Source organism: Calidris pugnax, unplaced genomic scaffold (genome assembly GCF_001431845.1).
Source record: "Calidris pugnax isolate Ruff unplaced genomic scaffold, ASM143184v1 scaffold133, whole genome shotgun sequence".
Classification (NCBI taxonomy): Eukaryota; Metazoa; Chordata; class Aves; order Charadriiformes; family Scolopacidae; genus Calidris; species Calidris pugnax.
Genome location: NW_015090977.1, coordinates 2,900,714 through 2,920,987, shown reverse-complemented (window position 1 = coordinate 2,920,987; position 20,274 = coordinate 2,900,714). Strand labels below are relative to the sequence as shown.

At 41.1% G+C, this 20,274-nt stretch overlaps 1 protein-coding gene across 1 annotated transcript in view; it reads left to right on the top strand.

Annotated features, from left to right (window-relative positions):
* RPA1 (replication protein A1) overlaps window positions 1–20,274 on the top strand; it is a 23,909-nt gene extending 3,635 nt beyond the window's left edge. The window contains exons 6-17 of the mRNA XM_014953247.1: window positions 3,235–3,321; window positions 4,477–4,609; window positions 5,549–5,651; window positions 6,776–6,844; window positions 6,989–7,181; window positions 8,283–8,422; window positions 9,960–10,108; window positions 11,403–11,535; window positions 12,784–12,960; window positions 15,066–15,173; window positions 18,545–18,631; window positions 19,248–20,274. Of these exons, the coding sequence (XP_014808733.1) occupies window positions 3,235–3,321; window positions 4,477–4,609; window positions 5,549–5,651; window positions 6,776–6,844; window positions 6,989–7,181; window positions 8,283–8,422; window positions 9,960–10,108; window positions 11,403–11,535; window positions 12,784–12,960; window positions 15,066–15,173; window positions 18,545–18,631; window positions 19,248–19,352 (1,484 nt within the window). The 3' untranslated portion in view covers window positions 19,353–20,274. The remainder of the gene's footprint in view (window positions 1–3,234; window positions 3,322–4,476; window positions 4,610–5,548; window positions 5,652–6,775; window positions 6,845–6,988; window positions 7,182–8,282; window positions 8,423–9,959; window positions 10,109–11,402; window positions 11,536–12,783; window positions 12,961–15,065; window positions 15,174–18,544; window positions 18,632–19,247) is intronic.

Below are 20,274 nucleotides of genomic sequence, written 5' to 3'. Positions count from 1 at the left end.
TTCCTTTGATAGTTACTTAGCTAATTGCTGTTTAAAAAATGTGTTGACATCTCAGATTTTATGGTTTGATCCCACAGTTGCTGTAGAGACCAAGATTTTCAGAATAGCTATTGAGCAGACTGTTTTGTGTCTTTCTCTCATTTCCCTTGCTTGTGTGACACAAGAGCTTGTGAACTATAATGTTCTTCAGTTGTCATATTGTTGCTTAGAAACGCCTCAGAATGTGGTTATTTTGCAGAACTGAGCTGAAAATATACCTTTAAGAGTATAAATTTTGGTAAAATTACCATGACTGATCCAAGTTGTGTTCTTCACTTGGGATTACAAAAGTGCCCAGCAATGAAGTTTTCAAATCTAAATGCTTTTGGAGAGGTCACAGGTCTCTGATCATAGTAAGTGTGGCCTTGCCACTTGGTGGGTAGGAGATGTCAAATTTGATGCGATGCGTATTTTATTTTAACACTGATGTTATTCTCTAGACTTCATACCCTTTTATTTGATATTAAATAAGGTTTCAGTTACAGAAGACAGTAATATTTTAGATTGGGTAAGCTTAACCCAGCCTTTCTGCTCTGCAGGGCTGCCTGATTTGTTGTGGAGGCCTTGATAAAACGGCAGAGGTGTGCTTCAAGTTGCAAATTCTTTAAGTTCCTATATATATCGAGAGATCCTATTTTTGAGGAACACTCAGCTAATACAAAATGAGTATCTAAGAACACTTGTGGTTTTCATGAGAGAAAAAAAAAGTTCAAATATTGTAAAAAGAATGATTAGTTGTGCTTGAAATACAGATCTCAAATGGCTGTATCTGGGATTAAGGAATATTCTTTCCTAGACTGTAATACCACAGTAGGACCTTCAGTAGAAGCTGACTTTTGGCCACTTTATGCTTGAGCAGTAGGTGGTTAATCTGCCTAACAAGGAAGCTGGAGACACAATCTTCTTAATACATATCATAGAAACTTTTCAGGCAGCATTTCATAATAGTATTGAAAACCAAGATTGAGCAGTTTAGTTCTTGTTGAAAACTAGATGGTAATGTTATTACTTAACGTCATTAATCTCATTCAGATTACTCTGATGCTGGACTTTCTTCTCACTATGACAATTACTTGCTACTTATGTTTAACTTCTGTCATTAATCTTTCTGCATTGAAATGTTTGTATACTTATACATTCCCTTCAGCTCTTTCTTCTTCCCTTCCCACCATTGCTCTTTGGTGTGAATTCTGTTAAAGTGAATTTTTTCTCCTCTTCTTCCTCCTCCATGTGCTGCCTCTGGGTTCTGGGACAGGTCTTCTCTCACCATGGCAATGTAGGAGCACATCTTGGTAACAAATCATTTGAAGCACAGGACTAGTGTTCAATGGTAGGCAGCTTTGGCCAAAGGTCTTGGGCTTGTCCAACCCAGTATATATAGCAGAAATGTGAGCAGCTATTTCAAGTGGTTCTTCTCAACTTCTGCTAATAAAAACTATGTGTGAAAGCCAGGCAGAGGAATAAGTTATCTGAGCACACTAAGTGATCTGTAAGCCACCAGCCACCAAACCCCATAGTTTAGGAGTCCCTAGGCTCTACAAGAGAGAAAATTAGAGAGATATTTCTGCCACTTCTCTATTGAGCACATGCATAGATGTGTTAATATATTCTTAATCTGTTGAGAAACACCAGGCTGTGGGTAGGCAACCATTAAAACATGATTTTGTGTTTCATAATACACAAGGGTTCTAATGTATGTGGTAGTCTTTTGTTTGGTTTTTTTTGGTGTGTGGGTTTGTTTTGTTTTTGTTTTTTTTTTTAATGAAAAATTCATAGGGAAAAACCTTTTGGAATGAAAGTGGCGAGGAAGTCTTTTGCTGTTCCATATGCACATTCCTGTTCTTGAAGATTCTCTCCCTGCCCAGATACACTTTTTTTCTCTTCATGTATTTTCTTGTGGGATATTTTTCCTCCTCCTCCTCTTAGGCACGATGAATTTGGGGTGTTGAGCACTGACCCCCACTGGGTCCTCTGAGCGAGGGTGAAACTTGGCTTCTCCATCTAGTGGATTCTGCAGTAAATACACATCGCTGTTTGACGTCACCCTGTTGCCAGGGAGACTGCTGTCACCGGTTCACCGATGTGACTCTACTGCGGCAACTTAGAGGAGCAGATTGGTTTTTGTGCAAGGACCTTCTTTTTGGATTCAAAATAATTAGACAGTTCGCTCTGTAGACTATACAACATCAGGTGATACTACATCAGGGTCTTCTTGTGTTGCTTCTGCTCCTTTGCCTGACTTCTGCGCCACCCTTCCTTGTCATTCTCATCTGGGTTTCTCTGCTTTTGTTCCTTGGGATGCTGATGGGCTTGGTCTGCCCTTCTTTTCTACTTCCTCTGACCAACTTTCTTCTCACACCCCAAATCAGGGGGAGCTTTGCCTGCTCAGGCCTAGGACTCTTTGCAAATTGGTGGCTTAAGAGTTAGTTGCATCCATGAAGAGGAAAAGGTTGGATGTTTTCTCATCTGGAGGCAAAATTTTTGAACTGCAAATTAGTCTAATGTATTGTTTCTCCAGCTGTGTCACTTGGTTCTTTCTCTTGTAATTTATCATCACTAGAAGGCAAGTAAAAATCATGGAATCTAAAAAAAAAATGCACAATAGGTACTTCCTATGGCATCACTTTGCTCCCTTTGCAATATACTGCTGTGTCCCAAGAGGGGCCCTGGTGAATGCTGAGATGATGACTCCCATCATCCCCACATTAAATATCTTCATATTTTGGAAATAAAATATAGCAGGTGTTTTCTTTGTCTTGTGTTAACTTCAGGTTTGACTTTACCCAGTGGGTTTTTGGCCCTTTCTGAGTTTTAAGAGGGAATTCTCCTATGGTTTTTATCTTGGCTGTTAGGTAGTAGCAGAAACTACCTGTCAGAGCAATAGAAGCCTATAAAAACTGAGAAGTTGTCAAGATTACTTCAGTGCTGTCCTTTTAAATAACTGTCAACCTTGAATTCTTTCGAAGTAGAAAGCAGTTGCTTGAGGAAAGAGATCTGACTGAAATTCCTCCATAGTAATACTGTTCAACAGATATTTCACCACTGCTGTGTCTTATTACACCTGGATTTTAGCGTGTGTTCTCTGTGTTTTAAATTAGTTTTTCATGCAAGCCTTATTTCCTAAAAAGGCTTAAGGGTAGTTTTAATTACTATGCTCCCTACTGTACTGTACATCTCTTTCCATTTGATTACCAGGACAAGGGCAGCAACGTTCTTCAGCTCCAGCAGCAAATCCAGCAGCCAGCAAACCACAGCCACAAAATGGCAATTTGTCAGGAGCAGGTAAGACTAATCCCGGACGGGAATTCTGGTTTCCATTTTTGCAGAACAAAGCTACAGTTTAGAATTAAAAAGGATCCTTTCTATAATGGTGGTGCTGGAGAAACACTACGTTAAAGACTAATCCATAGCTCAAAAAGGTGAATTCTCTCAAGAGGCTTGGATTTAATAATAGAAAAAAGGGGGGGGAAAAAAATCTGTCCTCCTTCCTCAAGGTAAAAAAAAAGGAAACAACTTTGACAGAGCATTGTGAACTGAATATCCAACGTGATGCAGATTTGCATTCTTGAACCAGTGCTCTGCAGACACCTAGAGCTGACCAGCAGGTGTGTTACTGGTGCTGGCATATTGAGGCTAAACAGTTTAGGTGGTACAGGAATGAAATAATTTGATAGTACATCTACAAATACAGATTTTTGATCAAAATTTTAAATAGTAAGGTGCTGAAGAAGGCAGTCAATTTAAATGGCAGCCAGTAGACTGCTTTTAAAAGCAAAAGAGTTGTCAGTGTCCTAGCTCTTGGTACTGCTTTAACCTGTCTGTATTCTTTCCTCCAATGTTTAAGAACTATTTTGAAATAGTAAAATTTTGACACTTGTTTACTGCAGCAGAAAACAAGCTCTTCCTTCCTGTAGTTAAAGCTGATAATGAGTTTGACGTTTACACATTAACCAGATTCAGTGTAGAATTAATAGTATTGCTTTATGTCAGGAATTTATTTGATTGTGGAGGTTGTTCCCCCAAGTGGTGTAGATCTGAAGCTTGAGGTGCTGTATTTTAGAGGATTTACTGCTAACTAGTTGCTTCCCACTTAGACTGTCCTTAGGTCATTTGCTCTGGGCACATCTCTGCTTCCAGTGTAAGTGCTCTAAAGGTTGAAGAATGTCTCTTCTGCAGCTGTTCATGGCCTAGAAAATAATTTTGACCAAGAGCAGAAGTGACTCAACAAACTTTGGCCACTCTGTGGTGCCCCCCCATAGCACAGTGAATGGAGCTTTACCTCCCTACCCAGTGTTAAATATACCTTTGCCTTCTGTGCAGCTTCCCGTGGGGTGGGGTGGGAAAAGTTCTGCCTGACCTTGTGCTGCAAGGTTGGTTTTAACCTGGCTTTTGTCCACGAGGCTGAAGTTCTGTCTGCTTTGTTGTGGCTTTTGAAAGGTCCCTCTGCTCCGAAGTACCACGCTCCCTCCAACCAGTTTGGGAAGGCGAGTGCTCTGGGCGCAGTGAAGACACCGGGGGGACCGCAGGCCAAAGTAGTGCCCATTGCCAGCCTGAACCCCTACCAATCCAAGTGAGTTATCGTGCCTTGCCAGGTATTACTCAATGGCACAGGCATGAAGGAACAATAGCTTCTTTTTGCTTTCTCATGCGTGAACCTCTGTCAACTCATTCTTTGAATTCTTTGGAGTTTATTGGTTAACTTCAAACAAATAAAACCAACAATAACAACAAAGCCACTGCAAAATAACAAACAAACAAAAAAAACCTCCATAGAAACAGCTGTGCAGGTTTTGATTTGTTCTTTTGTTTCTTTGTGGGGTTTTGGGGGGGGATTTTTTGGGGGTTTTTTTTGTGCTTGGTTTTTTCTTGTTTGTTTTGTTTCAACACTGACAATCTGAGATTTGCCTTTGCGTTGTCTTGGTGAAGTTACCCTGCTGAGCTTGATAGGTTTTTAATATTTTAGTCGAAAATCAATTGACTTCTTTTTTTTCTTAAAGCAACCTTCTTTTTGGTAACTTAATGACAAAATAGCTCAGTAAGCTATTCACTTCGGCTACTGTTCTGTTGAAAAGCATGAGGATGTAATTATTTCGTGAGTGACATTTTTAAGTTATGCAAACTGATTTGATTACCCAAGTTAAATGTGAATCCTATAATTGAGCTCTTGAGTTCTAGCATGGCTTTTCAGAACAGGCAAAGTGCTGTAGGAGAAATGTACCCTGGAAGGGTAAAAGATTTGCAGCCTTGCTGCTTCTGTGCAGAAAGGTTGTTCGCTCCTATTATCATACTAGGTGCTTTATGGCTGGCTTTGTTGCTTTCTCTACAACTTTCTGCCTTTAGTGGTCTGGGCAATAAAAATAGAAAGCAGCAGAAAAGCAGGTGGAGTTGCTGAGGTGCAGTGGAAAGATTCTGGCTTTTAAATAGTGACATTCCAGTTCCAAAGGTTTGTCAATTCAATCTCTTCTTTAATAAAAAAGACACAGAACAGTGATTTCTTGCACAATTTCAGGTGGACCATTTGTGCTCGCGTTACCCAAAAAGGCCAGATCCGCACGTGGAGCAACTCCCGTGGTGAAGGAAAGCTCTTTTCTATAGAGCTAGTTGATGAAAGCGTAAGTGTCATATGTTGAGAGAAAGATAATGTATGCCAGATGCTGATGAACCCTTCATAAAGACAGAATAGAGGAAATAAAGTGTATTATAGGAAATGTTTTTTTTATTACGACTGAAGCTTGTATTCCTGTATTCATTAAGTTGAGCATCAACGACCCAGTTTTTATCCCGAATGAAGTCTTAAATGTGTGGCATTACTGATTATTTTTCATCAAAGTCTATAGTGTATGACTAAATTTTTGCCGCTTCAAAACATAGTTGTTTATGGAAACTGACAACCTAATACTGAGGTTTGTGGTGGTTTCCTGTAGATTGAGAATGAGGTCTCATCCTTGCTTAGATACATGTTATTTTGTAATGTGGAGCATTGCCTTCAAGTTATAAGCTTTCATTTTCATGAGGAAATCAGAGTACAAATTATTGTAATACTAGGAAATTTCATCTGTGGTTTGTTTGGGGAGCGGTATCTGGTTAATCGAACTAAACTTGCCGTTTGTCAAACCTCTTATCAAATTACAGCCTTCTGTCGTGAAAACAAACAAGATTCTGCTAGATTATGTTTAGTATAAAATGTGAGGTTAATAATGTAACATGTTGTCATCAGCCATTTGTTTTCTCTGCATACAGTCTGTATTCATTTTTTTTTTTTGTAAAAACAATATTTATATCTAGTGATTTTATAATTGTTGTTAATTCTCACTTAAAGACTTGACATGTATGAGCAGGAGCTATCACTGTGTGCTAATTTGTCGAGCTGCATTATCTATTTGATTATCTTTTTTGTGTGTGTAATGGCAATTAACACCAGTTTTATGAGTACCTTTTCAGAGGTGTATATATGATATTTGTACTTCTCAAGCATTTCGTTCTAAAGCTCTAGATGTACTAATGAGACTTGAATATGAGATTTGATGGTCAGGTGTAGAGTATGTTGTTTTAGCTATAACTACAAGTGTGAGGAGAATGTTGTTTGTTTCTCACATGCCTGGAGCTAGCCTGGCAGAGCATGCTGTGTCTGTAGAACTGATGCCACTTAACATTGCAAAGATTTCTTTTATATATTTTTTTTTTTTTTTGTTCGTGCTGAATTTCAGTTTTGACCAGCTCTCCTATTTCCCTGCAGGGTGAGATTAGAGCTACTGCATTCAATGATCAAGCAGACAAGTTCTTTCCACTCATTGAATTGAACAAGGTACAGTAGCGTTGCGCTTTCATAGAGTGACATGAGCTAGAAAAGAGGAACTTCAGCGTAGCAAGGATTTTTAAAGGTGAACACAATCTATTTTCTCTGTCTGACTTCTTATAATATCCTCTGTTTCATTGCTTTCTCCTGTAGGTATATTATTTTACCAAAGGCAATTTGAAGACTGCTAACAAGCAATATACAGCTGTTAAGAATGACTATGAGATTACATTCACTAATGAGACTTCAGTTGTGCCCTGTGATGATGCCCAGCATCTTCCATCTGTTCAGTTTGAGTTTGTATCCATTTCAGACCTGGAGAACACACCCAAAGACTCAATTGTTGGTCAGTCTAAGTAGCAAAATGGCAAGCTCTAAAGCTTTGAAGTGTTACTTTTGCATCCTGAGTAGTGGGGAGGGTAGTGAGCGTACAGTGCTTGGAGTGTTATGATCTCTTGAATGAAGCTATCCACTGATGGTTGCTATTAAAAACACCTCGGGCAGTTTTCCTGTTAATATGTCTTTTCTCTGTTCTACTAACAATATATAATGATTTTTCTTCAAACTTGTGCTTCAAACTAAAGACAGTAAATGATACTTGTTTATTGTACTATAATCATTGTTTTCCACAGAAAAGGGTTGAAAGGAAAACGTCCTTGCTCAGCACGTGTGCATTTCATGCCTTCCGTGGTCTTGCTTTCTTTCACTATCTAATTATCTCTGTAGTGATTTTGGCTTAATTCCTTGCATTCAAGTCCAAGTTGCATGACTGTTTTGGCTTGCTTTGTGAAGTATTGGAGGTTTGTTTTTCTGTAATTTGTTGGGCAGAGTACTCCGGAAAAAATCAGAGGCTTGGGTGGGGGCGAGGGCTCTCAGGTTTCAGAGGCACAAGATGCCTGTGATTCAGAGGGATTCAGCTGGGAATTTTAAAGGTAGATCTGTAATATTAAAAACGGTATATTTTTAGCAAGTGCAAGGGGAATTGTGTTACTTTTACTCCCCAAACATGCAGACTTGTTTAAGTTGCAGGTTATGGAGCTACAGTGAGGGCATCAGCCACTTGCTTCGTTGTGTTACAGTCACTTTGAAACCCTTTGCCTGAGAGACTTGGGCTTAAACAGCGAGAGTGTGTGTTACAGGATCAGGGCTAAAGTCCTTTGACAGAATGTGATGGGAAAAGATAGTACAATGCCTTGATCTCGCTAACACGGTGAGGCTCGCACTCATGAATATCTTAATGAATTCGTCAACAAAATTAAAGCACTGAAGAGTTCTGTAGTGGAACGTTCCTACTGTAATACACTTAATTTCCATATCAGATTTGATTTGAATAGGGAGCTGGGGTACAAGGTAAAAATCTGACACTAGGATTGAATTCTTCTCTTGTGATCTTGCATTCCCCAATTGTGACCCTTGAGTAACTAACTAAATTGTACCTGTTTTTCAGATGTAATTGGAATTTGTAAGAGCTACGAAGAGGTCACTAAAATCGTAGTGAAAGCTAACAATAGGGAGGTTTCGAAGAGGAACGTGCATCTGATGGATACATCAGGGAAGCTGGTGACAGCTACGCTATGGGGAAATGAGGTATGTGCTCTCTTACCTGTTCTTAAGGAAAGGTTTTCCTTTGTGTAGGGTGAGGAAATGAGAGTGCTGTTGTCATCTGAGATGGGTGCAGCGCTGAGACAGAGTCCTAGGTGTCTGAGGATCAGGGGCAGAGAGAAGGTGAAAGACTGTCTGGTTTCATTCAGGTGTGATGTTCTTAACCTTTCTGTGACAAACTGCTGACATGATCTGACTAATGTGTTCTGAACAACTGCAGACATTATGTCTCAAGCCCAAAGACTGAAGATAACAGGCTTCTAGTTTAGGAAAGGATATGAGTTGCAGTTTGATTATGGAAAAGCCCGGTGGCTACGGCTGTCTCATTTGAGATGAATTTTGTTTGTAGGGTGGGATACACGTTACCCTGCATAAATTGCTGCTTAACTAAGGGGTTGAGAGGCTGTCTCTCAGACTAGGAGTTTAAAGCATTAGAGCCTTGGAATTGAAGGTATGAGTAGTTGCAGTAAAACTGCTTCTTTATCCTTTTAAGAGGCTACTTTGTTTTCCAGCGATGTTGTAGATACTTAGGGATTTATGCTCCAGTCTATAAAATGGGAGTGATCCTGCCGGCTTGACAGTGATGCTTTATGGCTAAATGATCAAGTGCTCTGATACTGTAGGTAGCGAAACACCATTAACCATCTGCTGATATAAATGAAGTAAACTGAAGTTGAATATCACAAAGTTTTGAGGTTGAATCAGGTTGTTACAGGAGAAGCTATTGGTAATCAGTTCCCGGTATAACTCTTCCAACAGAGATCAGGGTCTGCATTTTACAAAGTTCAATCTGTTTGCACATGTTTTGTGTTCTTTTTGCATCTCATGGATACAGTGAATGCCACTGCTGACTCCAGCTCATTTGTAATCTTTAAGCACATGATCCTCCCCGTGCGTGCTAAGTGACGTGAGGTCCAGAAAATCTATACCTTTCAAAACCTCTCTCATGCCAAGAGGTTCTGTTAGTGTCAGACTTTACTCAGATCACAAACTGATGGCAATTAGACAGCATTAAAGCAGCTTTATGAGATTAATAAGAGTAGATGGAAGGTAGAGGACAAGTGTTTGGTTGGTGTACCTACACTTCTATGTTTTAAGTTGTAGTAGAATAGACATGATTGGCTCAGTCAAGCTCAGTGAGGAGTTTCATCTCCTGAAGAATCTAATCTGACCAAATAAATTCTCCTGTTTGTGAAAAACAGCATTCCCCTAACTCTTCTCCCTGTTGAATATCCTTGTGTAAAACTCCTAATGGAGAGGACCAATCCCTTTTTTTCCAGACCAGTGGTGTGACTTCTGGATTCTCTGGCTCCTCAGGAAATGGAGTGTTAGGATCACAGCTTTAATTGGTGGCTGCCTTTTTGTAAACTCTTAGTGATACCGTTTAAAACCTTACTTTCTAAATACAGTGAGGTAGTTTGCTTCAGACTTGGTCTCCTGTCATGATCTGTGAATTGTGACCACAAGTTCACTACCTTTACTGTAGCGTGCTACTAATGTTTTCTGTTTTTCACACATGCAGGCTGAACAATTTGATGGTTCTAGACAACCCGTGGTAGCCATCAAAGGAGCCCGCGTCTCTGATTTCGGTGGTAGAAGCCTGTCTGTCCTGTCCTCAAGTACAGTTGTCATCAACCCTGACAGCCCAGAGGCTTTTAAGCTCCGAGGATGGTATGAGCTTGTGTTTATGTTGATTCCTTCCAGCCTGCTGTGGAGTATTTCTTCTATTCTGTTTCTCTGTGTTGAGCAGTCTGTATACACTAAAGGAAGGTACCAGAGGATGTGGGCTCCAGGGTTGTAGAAACGTCTCTTCCTTGAAAGCACTAAAGCCTAAAAGGCTGTCCCTTTTTAAGTTGTTCCGTTCCAAAACTTGTAATTCCATGACAGACCTTGAAAAATTGAAATAGGAGTAGCGCATGCTGACCCAAAGCCTTGGAAGGCAGCATGAAATCAGACTTGACCAGCTCCACTTTCTGAGGCATTATCTGAGAGAACAATATTTTTTTCCACAGGCGTTTTCCCTTGTGTGCAATCTGATAGGCACTCCTAGCACGGACTGGAGGAACCATGTTGACTTCTTCCAGTGTCTACTCCTTATCGGATATTTTTCAGATAGCAAAAAACCATTTTTATTGTCAGGAAAACAAAGTGATTTCTTGGTGGTTTGTTGCTTCTACTGTAGGTAGTTGCTAAATTGCTGGCTATAACTACGGATACGGTGAGATGGGGCCTGTGTACAAATAGGGTTAAGTACTGACAGCATCAGGTTTGGGAATTCCTGGGTTTTTGGGTTCTAGTTAAATCACACAAACATGGATAAAATGTAATGTCATTCTCCATTTGTTGTGAAGCTGTGGCTCTCCCGTACTTCAGAGGCTTGTTCAAGATAAAATTGATTTTGGGTTGTAGCTATTACTGTCACACTTTAATTAAGTTCAGTTTTTGAGTCTTGTTGGTGTGTTTCTCGACTCACAAAAAACACCAGAATGGGATGGCAGTACAACCTTTTGCTGAAAAGCAGTGCTTTCTTGTTTTAACAGAGGAAGCATAATCTGTTCAATGCTATTTTCTTTTTCTTTTGAAGCTGCTGCGAAGATAATGGTACCATGTAATTTAATTTTAATTATGGAAATATCTTGATGCCCTTAAATCTTGTTATCTGACTGCCTCTAAGAAGCGTGCAGTGCGTGCTTTGACCACTAGCTGGCAAACAAATTGCAGTTATATGGAACAAAGCTGTCCTCCTTTTGTGGGTTTATAAAATACTGTGCTAATTAAGTCGGACTATTAACTTATTCTGAACTGCTATTTTTGTTTGCAGTATACACAAATTACTGTAATTGTTTCCTTTGCAATCATTGATAAAAAATCCCTCCTGTATTAAGAACATGAAACTAAATGTAAGCTTTTGATAAGTCTGGATGGTCTGCTCTCCAGAAATAGAAGTGCATCTGTGTGGTTCCAGGTTTGACTCCGAGGGGCAGCTTCTGGAATGTGCCTCCATCTCTGATGTGAGGGGCGGGCCAGCCTCTGGGATGAACACCAATTGGAAAACTTTGTTTGAAGCCAAATTTGAGAACTTGGGACAAGGAGATAAGGTAAAGCGTGCCCACCAAGTGCAAGCCTTGTGTACTGGGGAGAAAATAAAATGCTAGACTTTACACAGGTATTCTCCTTGTTGAGGTAGTCCAGTTGTTGAGCAATATGTGCCAATCTCAGAATTTATGCTATTAAATAATTGATATGGTGTTTTTTTTTTTTTCAAATAAATTCAAGCTTGTGGCCAACGTTGCAACATGATACCATGTTTGCAAGAGAATTTGAAGCCTTGTATAAATGGGGACGGGGGGTAGTTCACCCCAAAGATGTTTATATATATAGCACAAAGTGTTCTAGGAGAAATAGGTGCATTAGGAGGAAGTGGTTTTCAAGGGTGCACGCTTGGTCAATAGAAAAGCTAGGAATAAACCCCAGGTCTCTGGCATTCCAGGCCAGTAACCTCTCTAGGCTTATATTGCTTCTTGACGCTCTATATTCTTTCTCTTCCCCTTCTTCCAGTTGATTTGCATAGCATTTATCTACCTTGAAAAACAGTTTATGATAATTATGCATACAGAATATGAATCCTTCAATTTAATATTCTGTAAGACCCCCCCAAAAATTGCCATTTCAAAGCAGTTACCTCCTTTTGTTTCATATATTTTTTTTTTTTTTTTTTTTTTAAACTTAAGTGCTAAGCCATTCAGGATACCCAAGAACTTCTGTCCAAGGAAAAAAAAAAACAACTTTACCTGTAATTCAGCTATTTTCTGTGAGAATTTTTTTGCACATGCTTCTTAAGCAACCTCTGTTTATCTTTTGAAAGACTTGACCGTGGTCTTAAACCATTAGGATGATTATTTTAGTGCGGGGAGTGGGTATTTTGTTCTGTAGGCTATAGTTTAATCAAATGCTTATCTGTAATACTACACAGTAGGCTTTCTGGTTTTTGTATTGGCTCCCAAAAGAAGCATAGGAAAGTGCAGAATCTTAATCCTGTGAAAAAGTAGAGATTTGAACACACACAATGGAGAAGCAAATGTGCTTTATCTAAAGAAAACCTAGCAATTGGAGTTTCCTGCAATGGAAACACAAAATAATCTTGCTGTAGGGGCTTTATTTAACATAATGGCAGCCTGAAAATGATTGCAACAGAGGGGTTGATTTACAGTTTCCCAATAATCCATAGCTGTTAAGCTTTCTAATCCTAAATATCCAAGTAAGGGTGCCTTTCTTTGTGGTTAATTCAGAATTGGGAAACGTTGAGTATTTTGAGGCTAACGTTGCGCGCTCTCTCTCTCTGCTAGGCGGATTATTTTAGCTGTGTGGCCACAGTGGTCCATCTGCGCAAAGAGAACTGCATGTACCAGGCCTGCCCCTCTCAGGACTGCAACAAGAAAGTGATAGACCAACAAAACGGGCTGTACCGCTGCGAGAAGTGCGATCGTGAATTCCCCAACTTCAAGTACCGCATGATGCTTCTGGTGAGTATTGCGTGAGGTTCAACCAAGCCAAGTGCAGGGTCCTGCACCTAGGACGTGGCAACCCCAGGCACAAATACAGGTTGGGTGGAGATTGGCTGGAGAGCAACCCCGAGGAGAAGGACTTGGGAGTGCTTATGGATGAGAAGCTCAACGTGAGCCGGCAGTGCGCGCTGGCAGACCAGAGAGCCAACCGTGTCCTGGGCTGCATCAGGGGAAGTGTGGCCAGCAGGTCACGGGAGGTGATTCTGCCCCTCTGCTCTGCACTCGTGAGACCCCACCTGGAATACTGTGTCCAGCTTTGGAGTCCTCAACACAGAAAGGACATGGACCAGCTGGAACAGGTGCAGCGGAGGGCCACGAAGATGATCAGAGGGATGGAGCACCTCTCCTATGAAGACAGGCTGAGGGAGCTGGGATTGTTCAGCCTGGAGAAGAGAAGGCTCCAGGGAGACCTCATAGCGGCCTTTCAATATCTGAAGGGTGCCTGTAGAAGAGCTGGGGAGGGACTCTTTGCCAGGAGGTGTAATGATAGGACAAGGGGAAACGGTTTTAAATTGGAAGAAAAAAGATTCAGATTAGATATCAGGAAGAAATTTTTTACTCTGAGGGTGGTGAGACACTGGAACAGGTTGCCCAGGGAAGTTGTGGCTGCCCCATCCCTGGAGGGGTTCAAGGCCAGGCTGGATGTGGCCTTGAGCAACCTGCTCTGGTGGGAGGTGTCCCTGCCCATGGCAGGGGGGTTGGGACTAGATGATCTTTGAGGTCCCTTCCAATCCAAACCATTCTATGATTCTATTCTATGATAAATGGATGAAGAGGAGAGCGTTTTTCCTCGCTGTTTGCCCTCCACAGTCCAAACAGAAACCTTTCCAGAGAGCGGGGTGTTATGAAGTGCTGCTTGTCTCTCTGTGGTGCCGGTGGGTTAGAGGGTATTTAAGTGGCTTGTGCGCTGTACCGGGGTGAGGGATGTTTCATTGAGCTGATTAGCAGTTTGTTTTCCTAGTGCTCCAATTAAAAGCTTTTCTCTCTGCCAAAAAGTTGATGCTAGCTCGGTTGATGCTGGTTTCCAAGTGTACTATGCAGTGCAGAGTACAGATGGCCTACGCCTCTTCAGTAGTGAAGATAAACTGAAGTAAAATGGCATTTCTGGAGAGCAGTAATTGCACTTTTACAGCTGCTACCTATATTTAGTACATTTTTTTTGGTAGGTATTGTTCTGTCTCATGCTTTAATGGAGCCTGCTACAGAAAGTTGTCTGAGGAGTATTATTGTGATGCCCACTTACACCGTAAGCGTTGAACCTGCTTCTGTTTTACATTATAAGTTAGAGTTGTATCTGCTGCTTAGAAATGCTGTGCCAGGTGGGCATGCAGAGAGGAGGGGAACCAGCCCTGCAGTCTCACTAAAACACAAACTGCTTCTGAATAATTTCTAGCGGGTAACTTCGAGGAACGCCTGAACTGCTTTACGTAGCGGAATCGTTCTCCTCGAGTATAAAGGGGATACTGAGGGTACAGTCAGGGCCTTCAGAACAGCGTGTCTCCCATCTTTCTCATCCCTAATTATCAAAGCAGCCAGGAGATGCATGTGAGGCTGGTAATTGATCTTTTTACTGCTCTGTCTTGTCCTTGAATGTTTTGATAGCTTCCTCATAAAGTCGTATTGCTTGTGTCTGTGCTCAAGTACTCGGGTATATACAAGGTAAACGTAGTTTGCTGGTGTCCCCCTTGGTGGTGCTTCTTCTGGGTTACTTGTTCTTGCTCACAGCTCATTGATGACAGCAGAACAGAGCTGACTATCCATCAGCGTGTACCACGGTGATTGTGCTGGCCTTTTCCTATGACACAACCTACTGTCAATATTAACTTGCCTTGTTACTGTGACATTCTGTGGAGCTGAAAAAAAAATCCAAAAAAGGTAGTAAGTCACTGCCTTTCACCCTCAGTGGCAGAAGGTACCTGTGGTGTACAGGGCTCTGATAGTTACTGGAGATTTGAAACTTTATCTAGCTGTGAAATAAATGGTTCTTTTATACTGTCTTCTGTCTTCCTTGAGGGATATGCAATTGAATGAATGACCTTTTGGGTTTTTGTTGGTTTTTTTAGGTGACCATTGCAGACAGTCTAGAGTATCAGTGGTTGACATGTTTCCAAGAGACGGCAGAACTCATTCTTGGGCAAAACGCAGCTTTCCTGGGAGAACTGAAGGAAAAGGTCAGTCAATTAGCTTATTGTATTTTTAGTAAATGTCTAGAAGTTGAACTACGTTTCACACACCTTGTTGTTGGGCTGCCCTGAGATGTCTTGCTTTTTTTGATCCTCCTGATAAAGAAATATTCTTGTAACGTTGACTTTGAAGGCAACTTGGAGGAAGATGTAAGGTGTGTGTGGAAACACCAGTGCTGATGTGTCGGAGAGCATCATCTCCTGCCTGTACGTGCACGTATAGCGCTCCTAAGTCAGCAGAGGTGGCAAAGACAATGGGTTATGCTCACGTAGTTGCTGTGGAAATTAACAGCGTTATTAAAACAAATACAAAAGTATCATATGAAAGAAAGAAATTGCTTCATTTGGCAAGATTTTGATCTTGCCCATTCTGAGTGATAGGCCAGCTCAGGGGCCTGGCGGCCCGAGATTGTTCTCCAGATGTTGGACTTCAGTATCTTTTACAAGTTCACAAATCGCTGCTTCTCTCCAGCCCGAAGTTCTTGGCAGGGACTTGTTTACTCTCCTCAGGATTATTTTCCACGGGCCATCTGCCTGGAGAACAGAGATTTGCCTGGTTTCCCCCATAGTTTGCTCCCACAGTCAGTCTGTCTACCTCTAAGCTCTTTTGGCTGTTAAAGCTGGAGATCAGCCTGTCTTTATCACCTGGACCTTGCGAGACAGCTGATTTCTTGCCATAGTGCTAGAGCCTTTAGAGGGCTGACAGCTTTAACACATGTTGACTCCAATCAAAAGGACAGGCTGTCTGATTGTTGTACCTAGATTGGAAGAATCTGCAAAAAAAACTGTTTTAGCCAGGAATGCTAACAGCATTATCCCTAATGTGTTCCAAAAAATTTGTTTACAAAACCAAAAAGTCCCAGAACACTTTGTATGTATCTTTATAAGTAGGCAGAAAGCTTTTTGAACTGATGTGTGTTAGCCCACTTCTGAAGGCTAAATAATCACCAAAAATAATCAGAAACACCCACCAAAAATAAGCAGAAACTTTGTGGGTCCTATGAAAACTATGACTTGTAAAATGGGTCATTGGCAGGGATGGTTAAGTGATTTTTTTTCTTTAACAGATTAGAATGGTTTTTAGGGTTACAAGCCATTAAACAGAATTTGCTTCCCTTTGTCACTATGTACTTCTCTGCTGCATTTTCCTCTCTTCCTACCAAAATAGTCTTTTCCTGATATTTTTTTTTAAGTTGACTGCTATATAAAATCTGTGTAGTTTTGTTGTCTTTTTTTTAATGACAAGAAAGCTTAATAAGTTCTTGAATTGTACACGAGCATTGCTGTGCTGCCAGGCTAAGGCTGGTTGATACTGGTGCTCCAGAGACACAGCCAGTGCTTGGCTGTGGGAGGGAAATAAAGCAGAAAGCACTGTTGAGGCTGTTGTCCTGAGATGCTGTTGTGAGCCATTTCTGGAAAACTGGGCTAGTTTTCCTGTAATTTATAGAGAAGAATGTTTTTTGAAAATGCACTGCACTTTTGACTGTCTAAGGTAAGTGGTACAAAGCTTGTGGTTCTGGGATGCTGAAGTTTTTGGGATGCAATGAAGGCTGTGCACCTCTGTTCTGTAGGAAGGTGTATTGCCAGGGCATTTTAATTAGATATGCTTATGCTTTTGCATTTCCATTTTCAGACGTTCTTAACTTGCCAATATTTTCTCACTTGGTTCATGCTTAATCTCTGCTAGGGTTCAGGCAAAATTTCTTAGTCACTTTTAATGCTGAAGAGAACTGGATGGGGAAGGAGATACAGCAGATCCCGTGTAACAGTCCAAACATGTAATGTCTTGTGAAGAGCTGCCTAATGGAAATGGCTGAGGGTAGAAAATGGAACATAATACGGAACGAGCCCTTCAGTGGGAATGCTTTGTGCTCCAGGAGAAATTGTTTTTGATTTGACACTTTTATGAGCCTTTAAAAATGGTACTTGATGCATTTTCAGTAAGCTTTTCTTAGTGGGTTTTTGTTTTTTTTTTTCTCTGAAGACCTGGTGCAGTGTCCTGTGAAGATGGTGGGAGTCTTCCCACTGCTCGCAGCAGGCATTGGGTCTGTGTGCAGCCAGTGACCACGCGCAGTGTAGATACTCACACACAATTTTTCATCTACTTCTCCACTGTGTTGTGTTACCAAAGGAGATAACGTAGGGTTAGCAGTGCCTGGTATGCTAACGGCGTTTTCCTCTTGCTAATGATTAGCATAGTTTGTGGTAGTGCTGGAAACACAAGCCAAATGGGTTATTAAGCGAGTTCTCTTATCCTCTAACCCATACGATGGTCAGAAGAAGGGATTTTTTTTAATATTCAGGAAGGGTATGCCTAAATTTTGCAGTCTATAAAACCAGCTACTCCTCTTCACCTTCTTTTGTTGCGCTTTTCACAACCTTAGGAGAATCAACTGTGTAGTGTAAAATAGTGCCGTGCGCATTTAAAAACAGCAGATGTAACACTTGGAATAAGAGTGAAACTGAGGTGGGTTCAATTCCAGATCAGATGCTCTGTCTGCTGCTGGAGTGACTGATCAAGTCAAGTGCATCTGGCAGATAAACTCATTAATAATTACTTGTCTGTCTCATCATGGGGCTACAGGATTTTTGTGGAATGTCAGCAAAGGTTTTTTTTTTGTAAGAATTAGTATGAATGCATTAATAATTGCTTCTCTGTATCATCATGGGGCTGCAGGATTTTTGTGGAATGTCAGCAAAGGTTTTCACTTTTTTGTAAAAATTACATTTTTACAAAAATAAACTTTTTTTTCCCAGTCTCCAAAACTTGCCTGCTTCTTTTTCTACTGTTTTGACAAATTGTCTGTTATAAATGATGATGATGTTTAGTGTTCTTATGGTAATTAGAAGCGGCTTATGTTATAAATATGACAGTTTTCTAATGGTTATAAAAGCACGTTCAAAACACTCATCGGCTTTTTTTATAGAACACCCCCTTAAACAGGCCTGTGTCAGGATGTGAAGGATACAGACGGCCTTGGTGGAGAAGCAGAGAAACAGAATGCCTAATAAGACAATTAAGAGGGAAATAGTTAACTCTGTCGGTGTCTGTGATGATACCAGAACATCAGAATTAGCATTTAAGCTGTATGAAAAAATCTCACGTACACTTGGTTGTAGTTTTGGTGCAACTGTAGGTTATTTTGGTTTGGTAGCTAAAAAGTTTTCACCTTGAACTAAATTTCTTTCTTAAAAACTTGGAAGTTATGGTTTTGGCATCTACAATTTGTTGGAAGATCCAGCTCTGCCTACGTGATCCCACCGTTTTTACCAACATCAGCAAAAGATGAGCTGCTCTGAAAGTTCATGGTGCTACCAGAAGTGTCTGCAGCTGATATCTGTCTTTGTCCTTCTTGCAGAACGAGCAAGCATTTGAAGAAGTGTTCCAAAATGCAAACTTCAACACCTATGAGTTCAAGATCAGAGTAAAACAGGAGACTTACAACGTAAGTGTCCCCCAAAAGGCAAAGAATGTAGTGTGTGGATTTTGTAGTTTTACCTGTCTCCACGGGAGGTGGCTTCCTCCTCTTACAATTGTGGGGAGAAGTTAGAATCATGGAATCATCTGGGTCGGAAGGGACCTTCAAGGTCATCTAGTCCGACCTCCCCGCAGTCAGCAGTGAGGTCCCCAACTAGACCAGGTTGCCCAGGGCTTGGTCGAGCCTCACCTTGAGTATCTCCAGGGATGGGGCCTCAACCACCTCCCTGGGCAACCTGTTCCAGTGCTCCACAACCCTCATAGTAAACTTATTCCTAATGTCTAATCTAAATCTGCTTTTCTCCAGTATAGGAGAAAAGAGAGTTTCCAGAGATACTTGCTCACAGCGATACTGTCGCTCTTGAGCACTGAAGGAGGGACCCACTGTCATTAACTCTCTTCCTCTCAGGTTCATCAAGCCTGGCTTGTTAATGCAAACAACGTAGTTGCTCTGGGAGGCAATTTTGCACCCCCAGCCAACCCCGATACCAGGAGCAATGAGTTGCTGGGGCAGGTGGAGGTTGGAACCAAATGCCTGGAGTGCTTTGTGTTCTTCTTTTACATGCTGTGTTTCTCTTTCACAGGATGAGTCCCGTATTAAGGCCACAGCGATGGATGTCAAACCTGTGAACTACAGAGAATACAGCAAGAGGTTGATCGCAAGCATCAGGAGAAACGCTCAGCTATAGTGAGGAGGCTGGTGCCTGCTGAGGGAAGCTAGAAATTCCAGGAAAAAACACAATAGATGATGTTACACTGACTTTTTCCCCACCCTGTGTGTGACGACTTGGCATTAGTTACACCGTGCACGCTAGACCAACATAGTGGGCTCAGTGATTTAATGCACTTCTCTGAAGATAACGCCTCTGGTAGGTAAGAGTGCACTCTAATGGCCATGATACTGTAGACTCTTGTGTTCTATTAAGCTGTTGGAGCACGAAGGAGGAGTCTCTAGACAGGTTGCCAGGATCTTTTAGACAAAGCATTCAGCGTGTCTGCAGTAACTTTGCTTTCTTACTATATGTAAAGCTGAATTGTAATAACCATTGTGTCTTCTTTGCAAGAAGGTAGTGACAGCCTTCACGCTTTGACTTGTTTGGCAGAGGGTGGGAGGAAGAGTGTCACACAGCTTTCGGATAATGGACGGAGGAGAACAGGTCTATTAGCACAAGTTTAGCTCCTTTCCATAGAATTCAAAGGTTTTTCTTTCCACAGGTGCCATGCAGTTGTTAATGCTTGGAATGGCAATATGGTTGAATTATTAATCAAAGACCTATCTCTTATATCTGAAGAATATCCTTCCTTCAGGGTTTAATAGACTGAGTCAGATGGGTCTGATATTAATCAAAATTGTCTCTTCTGAGGAAGGCAGATAAGCATTGACTCTCCATCCCCCAGGGAAATCTAGGCAACTACAAAGCATTGCTTTAGTTTTCTTTTCAATTAATACTATGGGATTTTGACTGATTTGAGCATACATTTCCTTCCTATACATGTTTTGTATGTTTGTATGTTCAGTTTCTTTGGGTTTGTTTGTAATGATGTTAATCAGAAACAGGTCTTTAAATGGGGGGAGCTTTGTTTCAATAAACACTGCTTAATTCCTGTGTA